General features: G+C 36.1%; 1 protein-coding gene across 1 annotated transcript in view; it reads right to left on the reverse strand.

Moving 5' to 3' along the window:
* Window positions 1-329: 329 nt before the first annotated feature.
* The window catches only part of ROBO2 (roundabout guidance receptor 2), a 252777-nt gene continuing 234745 nt past the window's right edge, over window positions 330-18361 (reverse strand). Inside the window, exons 23-25 of the mRNA XM_036753392.1 lie at window positions 17409-17579; window positions 9551-9751; window positions 330-4274 (exon numbers count right to left, since the gene is read on the reverse strand). Coding sequence (XP_036609287.1) covers window positions 4243-4274; window positions 9551-9751; window positions 17409-17579 — 404 coding nt within the window. The 3' untranslated portion in view covers window positions 330-4242. The remainder of the gene's footprint in view (window positions 4275-9550; window positions 9752-17408; window positions 17580-18361) is intronic.

Raw genomic sequence — 18361 nt, forward strand, 5'->3', positions numbered from 1 at the left:
CTTTAGCTCAGCTCTTCCAAGTAACCACAAATCTGGAATGATTGGCTAGTTATATTTGTAATTTTGCAATACTACCAATATAAGCCATCAGTTGTATACGATGTGTTGTTCTTTTCTTCACAAATACTTCTCATATGATTTCTACCACTAACAAAATTAGCAATGAATCTAAATATTCAAAAGAGCTTTGAAATGCCTATAGCTCTTTGTACTATATATATTTGTTTACAAGTGGTGATATAGTGGTCACAAAGTGAAAGTACTCATATTGTATTTCTAATTGTGAAGTTACGATTATTTCACAGAGTGCTTTCGCCAGATTTGAAATGTGAATGTTTTATTTTTCCCCAGTAAATATACAATACACAATTTTTTGACAGTACTAGTAACCAACTTCTTATGCCAATTTAACTGCTGTACTAACAATACCAATGTAACACATTAATAGTTGGGAAATTTTTGGTGACTTGAACAAACTACCGACAAAAATAAATCTAGAAAAACAAATATAAAAAAGTCTAAGTGCTGCCACAACACCCCCCATTTTAAAACATGATAAATTCACAATCAATGGCTTGGATCAAAATGAAATTAAAAAAAAGCAATATTAAATCAAACCATATTGGAATTGCAGTATGGTTTGTTTGAAGTACAAGTATGTAAAAAGAAAATAGTACACTTCATGTAAGGTTGTTATAACATGTTATATATACCGAATTCTTGTCATGTAATTTCAGAAGCAAAATATAGAGGCAGATGAACAAGTTAGTGAATACCATGGTCCTGTACAACTTCAATACTGACACACACAATCACTTCCCATTGGAGCAGATAAATCACGTATCTGAAATTAATTGGGATGGTTATGATTATGTTGTCAAGGGATAATAGTAGAAATTTTTAGACAGAAATTGTGAGTAAGGTGTTCCACCAAAGCTAAACATAAACTTTAACTCAACACCCATTGAAAACTAATTAAAATTCTTAGAATGATAAAATATGAAGTTATATATTAATAAATTTAATAGAATCATACAGTTTGGAGGGACTATGGAGGTCATCTGATCCAACTTCCCTCCTCTACCAGATTATTATTATAACATTTCTATGGGTGGGTCTTGACCATATAATATGAAAGTGAGTGAAAGTCTAATGCTTTTATTTTTCTGGTCTCTTATTTAATTTTAGTACACCAATGTTGAACTCAATTGCCTTTCTATGCTTTCTACTTTCATTCTCTTCTTGAGTTGGACTCATAATCAATGTAGTGATTTCACGTAGCTCATTGTGTTGGCACCAATGCTATTCTATGTCTACTTTAAAATGGAATAAAAAAGATTTAGAACAGAAGTACCATATCCATAACATAAAAACAGAGCCAGAGATGAGCATTTGCTCTGACAGTCACAGGCATTGCATAAAAAAGGAGTTCTTCAAACTAAATAGTATTGTGCTTATGCAGAAGTGGCCATGAGGTAGCATTATCCTTGACTGCAAAGTGGGATGACACTCCCTACATCCACAGAAACCTGTGGAGGCCTTCGATTTATAGATTTACATGGACTTGCTCTGTGACTTATGGAATAGAGAACTGGGTATAAATGAAAACTATACTAATACAGTCAACAAGGAAAGGTAGACTTTGCAGTTAGTAATGAATGTTTATACATTTGATTTCATGTCTTGGCTTACATCCTATTTGACTTCTTATAGTTAGCAAGATGAATAATGATTTTTTATTTTTTTTTAGATTATTGCTGAATTCCATTTGATAACTATAGTATTACTGTATGTACGTATGTAGGCCATATCTTGGTAAAATGCACTCTTCATTTTGTAAGGAATTTAAGATCAATTTACCTAGATGTGGGGATAACAAGGAACACATACCATTCTGATAAGGCGTTCAGCTAAGTATACTGTATAAACTTATACATCCAGTCATAATAACCACTCACTTCCTGCCCAAACCCCTAAATTTATGTGAACCAAGCAGCTAAGAGTGTTTTAGCAGCTACTGTCAATAGGTTACATGCATTTGACTGAAATAATGCACTACTCAGAGATACGAACCGAGCTCTGAGGTGGCAAGTTTTGAGTGGTTGAAGACACTCCCATTTGGCATTGCAAATACCACGGTCTGAAATCCCTCTGCCTTCAGGTTTCTGCATGTTCATGTTACCATTCCCAACACAGTGCTCACACTTTCATCAGATACTCTATCATATCTGAAGGAAAACAAAGCTCGTTCAAGTTGCAGACACCGATGTTAGAAAACAATCTGGGTAGGGTGACGTGGGTATGGCCAAAAGTGAACCTGAACTCTATTGCCCATCGTGGAGTCACTGGCATGGAATGAAGAATAGATGTTTCTTCAGCCCCCAAAGCACAGTTTGGTTCCTTAGGTTTGCTAATGTTCGTACGGGTTTAGGAAAAGTAAAGGGAAGAAATAAATTTGACAATGCCAACTACTCTGCTAATACAATGAGAAGTGGAAGTGGGGAAATCGAGCCAATGACATATTTAAGTGTGCCCTTAAAAGGCCTTCTTGTTGCAGAGCTGGTGCCAAACTTTATTGAAAGGAACAGTAAATCCTCTTGGGGAGTAATGAGAAAGGATAGACATAAGCAGATTCTAAATAGGTGAATGTGCCAGGTGGGCAAACTTTAAAACTGGGAATTTCAAGAGAGCTTTGCTTTGATTGTGTTTAATATACTTAGGACAACTAATAAATATTTTAAAAATTAATAATTTTCTTCATATTTGAGTTGCAGAAAAATATAATTTTGAGTCATGAAAACAAATGATGAAGCAGAATGTTGTTATTAATGTCCACTTACAAGGTTTGGTTTTATCCAAAAAGCATATAAACATGCACAGTTTTCCTGTTAATCTCTGTTTTTAAATTCACTCATAAAAGTGGGTCAACTATATTTTTTGGTCGATAGCCAATTTTTGAAAATGTTTAGTTTTATTTCAAGACATCTACTTACCATGAAATAAACATACTCTTAGCACTGCTTTTCAAGCACTTATAATCTGACTACAAGTTTGGTGGAATAAATTTTACTTCTTAATTAAATAAAACATAGTCTTATGTAAATTGTATTGTAAAAAAGTTAGGAAATTCAGTGATGCAGCTCTATCCTCTAGTGTACTGTGTATGTATTATAAAGATGAAACAAGATATTGTAACATAGTTCATATTTGGAAGAAGCCTGAGTATGATCTAGTGATAAATTACATCTTTAACTACCTGCTAGATATTCTAGACTTTATATTATTTGCTTCCTTGGGGAACTTCACATCATATTTTGACTTAATGGGTTGGAGAGATTAATTATGGCAATTCATAAAATGCTTTAAAACTGTAATATGAATACAGCTTTAGTGAAACACCTTAGTTTCTTTTGGTTATATTAAATCACATATTGTTCAGTCATATTTGGGCAGGTAAAAACTGATACTCCAGGTAACCGTATTTTTTTTCATCAATTTTAGTAAATCGTACCTATCTGCATATTTTATACATATTCATTCCTTTCTTTTTGAACACCTTTCTTTTGAACCCCATACACTCTTTAAAACAGTAAAAGCAGCCATCTTGCTTTTTTATTGAATTAGTCCCTGATGTTCAAATAAACCTTTGCTAACATCAATTTTCCTTTTCATCTTCTATATATTCCTACATCCCAATGGAAAACCATATAACATAATCAGTTACATCCTGTATTACTCAACATAGCTTACAGTACAATAAACTCCCTTCACATTCAGTCTTTTTTCTTCATGTCATGAGGAGTAGAGATTTGTGCTTATCACCAAATAAAATTGCAGTGCAAACTTTAAACATAAAAGTTACACAATTAAAAGTTAATATATGGCACCACAGCCTATTAATTCACATATAGTACAACAGACTAATAGGAACAGACAGTAATATGAACATAGCTAAAAAGAGAGTGAGCTTGCATAGCAATGCAACAAAAGAAATTATATACAGAGGAAAATCCTTTTCATCCTGGAGGGTGATTTTTTTTCTTTCTTTTCTATATACTCCTGACAAGAAATAGTTAAGGTGGATGGTGTCTTTAAGAGAATACAAGTAAAATATCTGTGGGATATGTGTGGCTGTGTGTCTTTACATTGCATTTACAGTTCTTTTAATAGTACATAAATAAAGAAATTGTTCATTGCACTGTTTAGTGTCATCACTTCCATGAGTTCAGACCTGATGGTCCTTCAGAGCAGCTTTGCAATTCTCTTCTCAACTACTCTAATACAAAGAGAGAAAGAGAGAGAAAAAAAAATTCATAAAAACATACAATTGCAAGAATTATTCTAGGCAGATGACTTAAGTGGTTACTTCAATAAGTTAAGCTGGACACATTTGACAGTTAATGTTAGTCTCATGAAAACAATTTCTTAAAATATACTTGTTATGACTATATTTCCAGTCCCATTCTGAGAAAGGGAAATAAAATCAGTTTAAAGCATGCTGATCATTGGGTGGAAGAAATGTTATAATCATTTAATTCAAAAATAAGAGTATGTTCAAATCAGGTTTAGAGACATTCACGGATGACCACAGATTACTAGCACTCATGGTTTCTATCTTAAACATTACCATGTTCTTCATGTGATGTTCCTTAGTGTACCACACAGAGAATAGTGGTTGCTCCATTGAATCTGATATAAATAAAGACTTTTTTAAAAAACAGCTATACAATATGTTTTTCAAAGTTTCAAGAAGTCAGATTGGCATAGCTAGAGCCACTGAAAATGTGAGATGGTGGGGAAACGGCATGAATCAGGTTAGGAGAGGAGATTAACATAAAGCTGGATCTCACACTAGAATCCCATCCCCACTTTGGAGCCACATCAGCTTTTTAACAGGTTTTCTAGTTTGTAGAATGCCTTTAAGGCTGTACCAGGCCCCATAGGATCAAAGAAGATAATATTTGTATTAGTACAAGGTCTGACACATAGTAGGTATTTAACAAATACTTATTCTCTTCTAGACCTTCCCTTTGTCTGCATGAACCATGATACTCTTTACTTAGGTTAATCATCTCTTCCTATGTTTTCTGCCCTGTTATTTTTCTGACTTAAAAAGAAGTTCTATATTTTCAGAACAAGAAAAACCTGTGTGAGTCCTACCTCTGCCACTTAATATCTGTGAAACTGCAGATAAGTCACATTGACTTGTCTCAGAGCATCTGTTTACTCATCTGTAAAACAGGGATAATCATATTTGCCTAGGCTGTTTTGAGGATCAAATATAACGATACTTCTCCATAGTAGACTTTGAGGATCTTTGAGGGAAGGGAGTGAGGTGTTTTAGGTCTGCACATTCTCTGCAATTCTCACAGTGCCTTCAACATAGGTGGTATTCAGTAAAAGTTTGTTAAATTGATTGAAGCATTAAATGTAAGGCATCCTTCATGTGGATGAAGTGTGGTATAGTAGACAGAGGACTGGTCTTGGAGTCACGAAGAACTGGGTTCAATTATTGTCACCGATACATAGTATATGTACAGTTAAGAATAAGTCACTTAACTTCTCAGTGTTCCAGGCAAACTGGAAGTGCGTGGCTAATATGCATTGGTGGAGAGAGTTTGCACATGGAAAATTCCATCACTAGTAAAATCGCAGGTTTGAAAAATAAACATTTACATACGCTGTTAAGAAAACAGATGCATAGAGTTATGCATCTCATGGATATCAAATGAAGGACTAGGTTTATGTTGAAGGGAGAAGAAAGAAACATATTTTTAAATTTGTAAGGTCCTATCATAGGAGCTGGAAAATGAACCCTCTCTTAAGTTGTGAGGAATTTCACTGCACAAATCAGGCAAGAATTTGGCTGAATTCTGCTTTTCCTTTTTGCCAACTTTGAGGTGGCTTTCTAGAAATAGTTTATCAGGCAGCATACAATGTATAATGGCTGCAAGGTGGCAAGGAAAAAAACCCAACACTTAAAAAAAAAACCAACAAAATAAAACAAACAAAAAATTCCACCCAGACTATCATTGTGTTTTCAATGAACTCCAGCAGCTCCCTCACTATTCCAGAAACAAATATATAATCTTGTTTGGTTTTTAAAGTCCTTCATAACCTGATCTCTTCCTACCTTTGTAGTGTCCCCGTCTCACATACCCCAAGGAATCTGAGATTCAATGGCACTGGCCTCCTTGCAGTTTCCAGAACAAGAAATTATCTCCTAACTCAATGTGTTTTCAATGGCTGTCCTCCATGCCTGAAACTCTGCCCTTCTTCAGGCTTTCCTGGCTTCCTTCAAGTCACTGCTAAAACCATACTTCGCAAGAAGCCTTTCCTGACCCCTCTTAATGCTAATGCTTTCTATATAAGATTATCTCCAACTTATTTTGTGTATACTTGTCTGTACATATCTATTTGCATGTTGCTTCCCCTGCTAGATTATGAGCTCCTTGAGGAGAGGTGAGGGAAAATTTTTATCTTTCTTTGTACACCTGGTGCTTAGTATAGAGCCTGGCATAAAGCAGGCACTTAACAAATGCTGTTAGCTTGACCGAACTCATATTGAAGTACTAGACATTTCATTGGTTTCTTTAAGGTAACCACTTTCTTCTTTTGAAATCCCACTAGTTTTCCCAACAACCACTGATATTTAACCTACGACAGAACTAAAAAAGGCAAAAACCTATTTGGCCTTCATAATAATAATAATAATAATCTCTTTTTAGAACAGAAGTCTGCTCTGTGAATATGGTATTTTCCCATCTTAACCAAAAATTACAACCTGAGATATAAGCACTCCAAATTCTATAAATTCAGTAATTTTGAGAAGTTATGCCAGATAAGTTTTGTTTTTAAATTTTTTGAACAAAGTTGATTAGGACACTTGGAGGCTGGGGATGGAGAGAAAATTTCCTGTTATTTGCATCACCAGTGTTTAAAACCATGCTTGGCACAAAGTAAACATTATGCATTTCCTTAGGAATCAAAGTAAATGCAGAAATAAAGCTAAAATAATTTAAAAACTATAATATTTAATATTTATATAGTGCCTTAGGTACTAAAAAGCACTTTTACTCACAATAATTGTGCAAATATTTCTATTTTTTCTTTTTCACAAATGAAAAAACTAAGGCCATGACAGTTTAAATGACACTTCCATGATATACATCTAGCTAGTTAATGAAGTGAGATTCAAAGCCAGGTTTTCTGACTCCAACTCTGACACTGTTTTTCCTCTCTATAGCAGACAACTAAATTCTCAGAGAACTGAGTTCAATTAAATAAGAGCAGAATCGAGGCAAAACCTTTGCTTATATAAATCTGACCTAGGTTTCTACCCTTTCTACTAAGACTTCTTCAATGTCTTGGTACCAATGTCAAGGTGCCCAATGTCTACAGAATTAGGTTAACTTTATCAACCATAAATTCTGAGTCTGAAAATGATAAAAATTATAAATCAGCTGTTTCTAGGATAAGCAAATATTTAATAAGTTCTGCAGAAGCATAGGAAGCCAATCCCCTTCTTCCTGCTTAACCCCTTCCCATTTCTCTTTAGATATAGACATATAAACACATATATAGCCATATATGTATATGTATACATGTAGACAGCTCATATCTATATCTTGCTATTTATCTAGTTTATATGAATAATACTTTAAAGTTGTTGATTTAATTAACATGAATGAGAAACTTTACTATTATTTCTTTAACTGGCAATTATGAAACAATGTCCTGCACTGAAATCTTTTGATATCATTCTTGACAAAGAATTAATTAGTTTCTAAAGGGAAAAGTCTAATGAGCCCAGGAAAAATACCCTCCCTGAAAGGTGGATAATGAGATGGAATTGGGTCTCTGATTAATTCAATTCATAGAAGTATCTCATTTGTTGTTGTTGTGTTGTTTCAGTTGTGTCTGATTTTTTGTGACCCCATTTGGGTTTTCTTGGCAGAGCTAATGGAGTGGCTTGCCATTTCCTCCTCCAGCTCATTTACAGATGAGGAAACTGAGGCAAACAGGGTTAAATTAGTGACTTGCTCAGTTTCACATAGTTAGCATGTGTTTGCAGTCGGATTTGAACTCTATCCACTGCACCACCTAGCTGAGATGGAATTTGGTATGGAATTAGGTCTTTGATTAATTCAATAACTTCACCTTTAATCAGACAGAGGAAGTGGTTAAAGAAGGAAAGAATGGTTTTAGGAAAATGTTTCTCTAAGGTACATGGAAAGTGGTGACTATTGTTCTGTTCGATGAACATAAACTGTCACCTAGACTTTCATGAATCTTGATTATGGAATTGTGTCTTTTGTTTTGCGGCACACTATAAACTGTGAATGGACATTGTGATGGCAGAAAGATTTTTTAAAGGAAGTCTGTGTTTGGATCCTTTGAATTTTGTCCCTCTCTTTAGTAGAAATGCTTAGATTTGTTTACTTTGTTCATTTACCTCTGCCAGATATGCATCGGAAAACACAAGACACTAAGTATTTTCCCCAGTACTAAAACCTTAATTTAATTTACGGGACTCGTGATACAATTAGTAGCAGCTAGTTCAAATTTGGCCTCAGATACTAGGCAAGTCACTTAACCCTGTTTGCCTCAGTTTTCTCATCTGTAAAATGAGTTGAAGGAGGAAATGGCAAATCACTCCAGTATCTCTGCCAAAAAAACCCCAAATGGGGTCACAAAGAGTTGAACATGACTGAAAAATGATTGAACAACAAAAAATGTGGAATTGGCCATTTCTAAAGCTCCTTTAAAAAATCCAATTACTTATAATTCAGTTGTAAAATGGGAAAAAATTAAAAAGTAAATTATAATTTTTGCAGACTTTAAAGGATTTTTTTTTGGTTTGTTTGAATCAATCCAGGGAACTCCTGGTGAGGAAACTCTCTCTTTAAATGCAGATTGGCACCTGTTACATAATTTGTAGTCCTAGTTGCTTGAGGATATTCAGGGGGAATAAGTATTTATTGAGTACCTACTTTTGCCAGGCACTCTGCTTTACAAATATAATCTCACTTAATCCTTACCACAATTTTATGAGGTAGGTGCCATTATGACCCCCTTTATACAATTGAGGAAACTGAGACAAACTGAGATTAAGTGACTTGCCCGGGTTCACATAAATAGAAAGTATCTGAGGTTAAATTTGAATTCAGGTCTTCCTGACTTCAGGCCTAGAGCTCTATCCACTGTGACTCACCTACTCTCACAGGGCCAGATGTGTGTGTAGTTAAACGCGAGCTCAGTGTGACATGACACCACACTGTCTCTCACACTTGTAAAGAATAAGATTGTCTAAATTAAAACCAACATTTTTTGTAAGTCAAAAAAGTGGTAAAAATGTGCACTTCATTTAGTGCTCTAAGGAGCAATGATCTGGGTTACTAGCAGGATTCAATTCAAAAATAATAATCTGAATTTTCTCTGACAGTCAAGATGAGTTTCTCTCATTCTCTAATTCCATTCATATACATTGTTACCTCTTTATTATTTTTCAACTCTAATCATTTCAAAGGTGTAATCAGAAATTACTTACATAATTCACCTGTAAACTGTCCTTGACTACTGGAGCCCATATAGCCTATGTCAAGAAGGTCACTGGCATTGCGTTGGTGACTCCCTCGCAAGACCTCGCCTTTTCTAGGTCCAGTTGATCCTTTCGAAGAAGCTGTTCCTGATGAGCTGTGTCCACCCGGTGATGGGAAGCTGGGCTTGCTGTAGGGTACCAGTGCCTCCTCTGAAAAAGAAGTACAAGAAATGGCTAAAAAACACAGTCGCCTGGGGATGGAAGAGGTATTCAACCCCCTAAAACTGAAGTTGAGAATGATTTGCTTGATAGCTCAATATCTAGTGAAATTAACAAATAAATCCCCAATATTTCAGAAATTTCTACATGTGAATGGATTTAGATCCAAGCAGGATTTGCTTAGGTCCTAGTGGTAAAAAAAAATTGTTTTACCTTATTTATGAAATTTAGACTCATTATAAAAGAGAACTGTACATAATGAATCATAGTTTGCTTATCAAAAGTAGATCTCAAAATAACGTTCAGAGTTCAACAAAATCGATTAGGTTTCCCATTAAGAATGAAGGAATGTAGTCTTCATCGTAGTCTAAATTATGAGAGTTATTGTACAGATTCTAGGATCACCCTTTTGTGGTCACTACACTTATATCTTAACTACACTGTCTTTTACAAACCGCAATTGCTTTATCTTTAAATATTCTTCAACTTGGAATTTTACCTAAAAAAAGAGTTTCCAAACCTGAGCTTGGGCTTGTCTCTAGAAAGGGAGGGCTCCATTTGCAGAAGATGAATATTTTTTTTAAAAAGATTATCTGAACTTCATGATTTCTGCCTTCAGAAGAGTTGTCCGAGAAAATGTGCTTAAAATACATATCCATGACATATCATCTCTCCTAAATGCTGAAGAAGTTAAATTGTACCCACAAAGACGAAGGTAACTTGGTCACTTTTCAGACAATCTAAGCACCAAAGAGGTAGTGCTTATCACAGTGTACTATCACACTCAGAGTCAGGAAGATCTGAGTTTAAGTCCTACCTCAAATCCTTACTAGGTGTGTGACCCTGGATAAGTTTCCTCATGTATAAAATCAGGAAAACAAAAGCACCTTCCTCCCAGAGTTGTGAGGATAAAATGAGATCTTATTTACAAAGCCCTTTACAAACCTTAAATTAGAATATAAATGCTAACTATTAAACAAAAGGTGGTATAAAGTGGATGGCGGGACAGGCCTGGAGTCAGAAATAGCTATCTTTGTGAGTTCAAATCTGGCCTCAGACACTTACTAGCTATATGACCCTGGGCAAGTCACTTCACCCTGTCTGCCTCAGTTTCCTCATCTGTAAAATGAGCTGGAGAAAGAAACACCAAACCATCCCAGTACCTTTGCCAAGAAAAGCCCAAATGAGGTCAGAGTCAGACACGAAAAATGACTCAACAATTAAACCAAACACTGTATTCTATTAAAGATTTAAATTCTACTCACTTACTAATTTAGATAACATTAGAAAGAACACTAAATTTGGAGTCACAGAACCTGGGCTCAAATGCTGGCTCTGCTATTTACCATGTGACCTTGGACAACTGATAATCACTTGGACCCTCAATTTTCTCATCTATAAAATGAGAAAAAAGGAAGAGCTGATCTCTTAAGGTCTCTTCTAGGCTTAGATCCACTATGCCTGTTACAGGGAAAGCCTCAAGTAACTGATGATTCTGAACCTTGTTTGTCTGAACCAAGCAATTATTAAAATTACCTAATCAATTCAGTCAAAGTGATTAAAGTAATTGTAAATCCATCCTAACACTTTGATTTCTTTTCTGAGATAAACATTAGAGGGCAAAGATTTATCAAATAGGCAGGGCGTATGGTAGCAGATAGTGCAGGTAACTGCCCTTTTGAAGAGGTGAGAAAGACAGCAAGACAATTTTCCTGACCTGCTTTGTAAAGGTATTCCAGCCCATTAATTGTCTTGTACTTGTCCTGATGTAATTTTCATATTAAAACACCTGGTAAAAAATGTAAATGTCTACACTTTGTTTTGGACTGTATCACCACACACCTGATCCAAATGCTTGTTTGTGTGGGACTCTCCTTAAATCTTCTTGATGCTCTGTGCAGCTTATCCACTCCTGCGTTTCCCGCTGCCACTCTACTGAGGTTCTAGTTTGTAGATCCAATGAATTCTTTGTTTCATCTATGGGGGATGCATGTTGCCTCTCCAGAGAGCTTCCTTTTCTCTCTGTGGAATTTTCCATGTTACCACCATGTTGGCCAGGGCCTATTTGGTGCCTTAAACCCTGAACTGGTGGGGGATCTGGTGGTGGTGGAAGATCTAAAAATGTTGAATAGGGTTTAGAGTGAACTAAAGTGTAATGGAATAATACTTTTGCTTCAAGCTGGAGATAAACAAAGACTCAATACAGGTGGAGCTGGTACAAAATTAATTGGTGGAAAATAAAATCAATCATTAGACTCATAAAGATATAACGTTAAAATCATTTATTACTTTCTACCAGTACTCTGGCAAGCGGTCCTCTGAAATGGAAAAAAGCAGGAAGTATTTCTTAGCATAGGACGCATTATTACTTGCAAATTCTGTACCTACCAGGAATAGAGAAATAGTTCAGAGTTTGCTCCCAAACCAATTTATCTTTTACTACTTGCCCACACCTCAGATTGTCTTCCAAAGCAGACATGCCATGACACATAAGAGCATTAACAGCATTACAGAAGATGTGGCTTTCCAGCATCTCTTAATCAGAGGCTCAAGAAAGAACTACAACTCCTCTGATGATCTCCACAGGAAATGATGCCCTGGGGATATTAAGAACTGTATGCTCAAGCATATGTGGCAGCTGACTGTCTGCACCCATGTAGGTGGCACATTTAACAACAGTCCAGGGGTTATGCTAACATTCATTAGATGCAATTAACATTCTGCCTGACAAGCAATTCTAGCTATCTGTTTCATGAGTTAGCTAATGAGCTACAACTAATACATTATAATTTTTCAATGTACTTATTTTTATAAGTAATAACTAATGCTCAGAATACATATTGAACGTTTCATAGAGTTATAAGAAGACCATACATTTTGTGGAAGATTTTACTAAATGCTGACTGGGATATAAATTTATCTAATCTTGCTTCTGCTGCCCTTCCATAATTTGATTCTCTATCACTTTCCCCGCTGTAGCTCTTCCAAACTTTCTCTTTTCCCTTCTGGCCTCTAACATCACCTCCTTTCCCCTCCCTCTCAAGTGAAGCAACCCACCTCATGTTTTACTGTGAAAATAAGAGGCCATTTGTCATGCTCCCTCTTCTCTCCTATTCTACATATCAAGCTATCTTGAAATAATTTTCCATCTTCTTCTTTACTATGAGGTAGATATGGTACTTCTCCCAACCAAAAGTAACCCCTTTACTTATACTCATGATCCTATACCTCATATCTGCTCCTGTAACTATACCAACTCCAGTCCCCTAACCCCAACTCGTCTCTCAGTATCTGCTGGCTTCTTCTTTGCTGAACAACAAAAACCTCCACTATATCCTCCTATCCTACACTACCACACTACATTTTTTCTTGAAAAAGCTTTATATCCTAGCTGCCTCCATTTTCTTTCTTTTCACTCTCTTCTTAACTTGCAACCCAACTTCTACCCTCATCAATCAATAAGCCGTTAACTTCAAAGTTTATAATGATCTCTGAGCAGCTAAATCCAATGGGCCTTTCTCAGTTTTCATCCTTCTTGATGATACATTTGACACCGTAGATCACCTGCTTTTCCTGGACACTCTTTCCTCTCTGGATTTGCATGACACACCTTTTCTCTGTCTCCTCTTATTTGCCAGCTCCTTTTGAAGTCTCCTTTTCTTGCTCATCAGCCAACGGTCCTGTATTCTCTCTAAATTCTCTCTCTGTAACATAATCAATCCCCATAGGTTTAGCTGTCATCCCTATACAGATAATCTCAAATCTACATAATTCCTTTCTCTCCTGAGCTCTACTTCTGCATTACCAATAATCTACTGGAAAATTTCAACTGCAAGTGCCCATAAGCAGCACAAATCCAGTGTATCTAAAACAGATCTTTCTGTCCCCAAACCCCTCCTCTTCTTAGTCTCTCTTTTTCTATCGAGGGTACCACCATTTTTCTATTCACCCGGGTTCATAACCTCTGATTAATTTCTGCCTCTTCAATCTCATTCACCATGACTCTCCACACCCACCAACTGCAAAGTCTTGTTGATTCTATCTCCATGACAGCTCTGACATCTTCCCACTTCTCTCTATCATACGACCCTCCCCCACCCCTACTTCAAGACTTTACCATTATTGTAAAAGCTTCTTAATTAGTCTCTCAGCCTCCAGTCATTTTCTTCTCCAATCTATTCTCCACAGAGCTGCCAACAACATACTGCATTTGTAAAGGACCATTCTGATCATATCTTTCTCCTGCTCTGTAAGCTCCAGCATCTCCCTGTTGCCTCTAGGATCAAATATAGATTCCTCTGCTTGACATTTGAAATCCTTCCCAATCTGAATCCAGTCTGCTTTTCTAGATTTATTAGGCATTGCTCTTTTTCATGAACTCTAATGTCTAAACAAACTCTTAGTTGCTGTTTCTCATACAGTACATTACATCTCCTGTAGCTATGCCTTTGCAAAGGTTGTTCCTCATTCCTGAAATTCATTCCCTCTTTTCTACCACCTCTTAAAATTCTGAGCTTCCTTCTAGGCTAAGCTCAAGTGCCATTGCTTATATGAGGTCTTTCCTTAGCTACTCAGATGCCAATGTCTCTCCCTCAAAACCCTTCCAAAAGTACCTTCCCTGCATTACTTTGAATACACTTTGTGTTCTGTGTTTACTTTTATGTGTATATATTATTTCCCTCAAAGGAATGTAAATTCAGAGAGAAGGGGCTATTTTTTGTCTTTGTATTTCTAAGTGTATAATATCCCAGTGCCTGGCACATAATAGAGGTTTAAAAATAAAAATGCTTGTTAATTTTTCCAGACAGCATATTCATAATTCTTATAAAACATGAAGATCACAACAACAGTACTTGGTTCTTCTAACATTCTTTTTTGTTTTTTTCCCCCTTACTGACTCTTGAAATGCCTAGATTCTTTATTAACCACAATTCATTCACGATGAAATCCTATGTTCTCTCCTTTGTATTCATTCCATTTATTATTGTGTGGTTTTCAATTTGTCCATAACAAAGTATATGATAGGCTCCTTTCTTGGACTGATTCTCTACTAGCACTTAAAAATTCATTCAGGTCAAAATTGTGCATTTTATTTTGAAATCTCTTAAAGTTTCTGTCAGAGTTTTTTCTCCATTTCCTCTTTTGCTCCTTTTGTTATATCTCTATATTAACCTACAGAGCTTTTTAATAAGATAGTGGAGACAGACTACTTCCAATAGTGTCTAATATTTTGTACCATGTACCCATTTTTCCCTTTTCAACATATATGTATGTGTGTGTGCATTGTTTTAGTAATTTCCTCTTTTTGGAACCCACATGGTTATGTAAAAAGAATTTTAAATTCATTCAGTAAGAAAGATATTTTCCTTAAGGCTCTGTAAGGAGCTTCTTTCAACTGACTTTTAAAGAAAACTTAAGAGTTCTTTTAATTTATAGAGGAAGTATCAGGTCATGTTTATTTTGATGTGATATTATCCTTTAATTGGAGCGATGGTGATTATACCTCATGAGAATCTGTTTGGGGAGCTCCCTAAGCTGTAATGCCATTCCCACTTATCGTGTATATCCTCTAGTTAAATTAGGAGGTACTAATTATTCAAGATAACAGGGTCAGTGTCTGGGGGAGGAAAGTTGCATCTGGAACATTTCTTTCAGAATAAAATGCTATTTTCAGATTGAGATGTCTGCTATGCTACATGAATTGAGTGATTTTCTTTTGTATTCAGTTCTGTCTTCAGTGATCTGTTACAAATACAGATGTAATCTTTCATGAGTATCTTAGTTGCTGGGCACTGAAGGAAGACCTAGAAATCTGACAAATAAAAATGTATTTTATTGTACTAGCTTTCTATTGGTTTCCCCTTTCCCCACAAAAATACCCACTCCCCATTAGAATGCTTAATTTTTAGATGGACAGTAATGGCAGCTGCTTAAGCCTGCTGAGATTTGGATTCCAGATATTCTAACTTAACAATTAAGTTACATTCTTTAGGCACTTAATATCTTCAAAAAAAGAAGTCCATCATATACTTTGACATGGACAATTGGAAGAGCGCACAGTAATAAATGGGATGAAGAGTGAGGGGACGGAGCACAGATAAGAGCGCAAAGCTATTGATTAAATTAGTTGGAGTTACTGGGTACACCTGAACAAAGTCATTCTTCAGCTTGATGTTGGTGCATCTTACCATTTAACTAGATTTTCCTCAGTGAGAAGTCTGTGTAGCAAATAGTTCACTACTGACACGAGAGAGTGAATAAAATCAATTATATGACCTTGATATGGGGGTGGGAGAAAGCTTACGATTTAGGGGATGAGGGGGAACAGAATTAGGCTTCCAACTCCCCATTTACAAGGTGTTGCAACTTCTGGAACTGGAGCATCTATTATTCTATTGAGGGTTGATTTACATTCTTGGAGAATAATACCCAAAGAGTTTTATTGATTTCTGCATATGTGTACATTATTTTGTGACTTCCTGTGATTGGACTGTTGAAGGGGGATTCCCAGCGAGGAATCTATCTCAAAACAATACGTGTTGGCACCTGTAGTTGCCGATAGCACTAAGTGGTAAAGTGACTGGCTCAGGGAACCACAGCTGGTATGTGTCAGAGGTCTTCCTCACTCCAAGGTCAGACGTTCCCTATCCAGTGTGCCATGCTGCCTCTCACCTCATAAAATATTAATGTTAAATCCACAGTGCCAGAGTTATTGTGACACATTTTTTATCATCCAAAAGTCAATGAAGCTAAATAATGTCTATCTATTAAGTTTCAGTATCATGCAGCTAAACTCCACCAAGGGGAAAGCCATGGTAGATGGCATGAAATGGATTCTGATGCCGTACTTTAGTGTACTACAATTCTTCCTGCGGAATTTTCTTAACAGTATCCTTTTGAATAATCTGGACCACTCTGTAAAATGAATGAAGTACAAACTTTAGTACCTGACTGAGATAATAATAAATAATATTCTTTATTTTGGGTTTCCTCGAAAAACACTGAAGTAAAATTAATACTTTCTTTTACAGTATACCTCAAGTAAAGTCTAGAATAACACCTGCCAGGAATGTAGTATGGACTAGAGGGACTGGACAAAGAATATCTATCAACTCTTGGGATCTACAATTAATCTCTTTAGCTTCTCCTAAATGGCTTAAGAAGTTAATTAAATCCATTTGGTAAGATAGCTATGTATGTCTTCTTACTCCTCTTCTAATGGTGAACTCCAATGAGTGGGGGTGGGGGAGTGAAGAGTGGCAGGTGTCTTAATAGCCCTGTCAGATAATTTCTGTTCAGACTGGCTCATATTTATATAAGGTATTTCACTGAAATAAGACACAGAACTAGATGTCTTTCTAGGTAAACAGCACTTTGTCTAAATCTCTCTATTCTTTCGGCACATTTTACCTTCTAAGATACTTTTTCGTATACATCTTATTTAGTAGTTATTAAAATGCAAACACTCTGAGGGCAAGGTCTGGGTCGCTTTTTATCTTTTCTATAACCAGTGCTTAAGAAAGCAACTAGAATTGATAGGATATGATTTCTACCAACTTGTCACCTCCACTTAATACTGTTTGTTCCAGATTCCCAATATGGAGACAGTAAAGAGGTAAAATGAAATAAAACAAAACAAAAAACCTACCATCTGTCATTCCTTCCCTGCGATGAGGCAATGGTGGTTGGTCCAATTTACCTCCCTTGTGTTTTTTAGTGGGCCTAGGCCTCTGACTGTGATTCAGCGCTGTACTGGTGTTACTGTCAGTAGAAAAGGGACTGGTTGGTCGGGGTCTTTGAGAAGAAGAGAATGCTTTGCCTAAAAAGAAAGACAAAGGGAATGGAAGATACAAAACATTATTATAACAAAGAGGACTTTCCCTTTATACATCTATTCTGATTAAAGATGAGCTAACAAGATTGTCTCTCAGGGACAATGTTTTAGTTTCTTTATACTCTCCTGATCAAACATAACAAAGAATAATATGCTATTCCCCTTCTCCCCACCCAAAAAAAAAGTAAAATAAAAACTCTGACTACCTAAAACTTGGGCTCAATATGTTTAAGATTTAGCTAGGTCAATTATATTCATAAGGTATAGTTCACTACATCCAGTTGTTTCTTCCTGACATTAAAGGGGAAGGTTCCAAAATTAATTAGATGTTAGGTTAGTCAAATTACACCCTTAAATTCTTAGAAAATGTGGAGAGCTTTTGTATTCCAGCAAAAGAAAACAAACTCCCCAGAAATCCTTACTCAAATATGTTCATTGGACTGCACCACACACAAACATTTTGTTTCAGTTTATTATTTTGGTCATGTCTGTGACCCATTTGGGGTTTTCTTGGCAAAGATACTAGAGTGGTTTGCCATTTCCTTCTCCTGCTTTTTTTGCAGATAAAGAACTGAGGTAAACAGGGTTAGGTGACTTGCTCAGGGCCACACAGCTAGTTAAGTGTACGAAGCTGGATTTGATCTTACTGAAGGGTTCTTGACTCTAGGCCTGGCACTCATTGCATTGCACCATCTAGCTACCCCATCCCTGCCGACAAATATACAGAGTGTTTATCAGTCAGTTGTTTTCTACCCTTTTCCCACAGA

The sequence above is a fragment of the Trichosurus vulpecula genome, chromosome 4, assembly GCF_011100635.1.
Source record: "Trichosurus vulpecula isolate mTriVul1 chromosome 4, mTriVul1.pri, whole genome shotgun sequence".
NCBI classification, from domain to species: Eukaryota; Metazoa; Chordata; class Mammalia; order Diprotodontia; family Phalangeridae; genus Trichosurus; species Trichosurus vulpecula.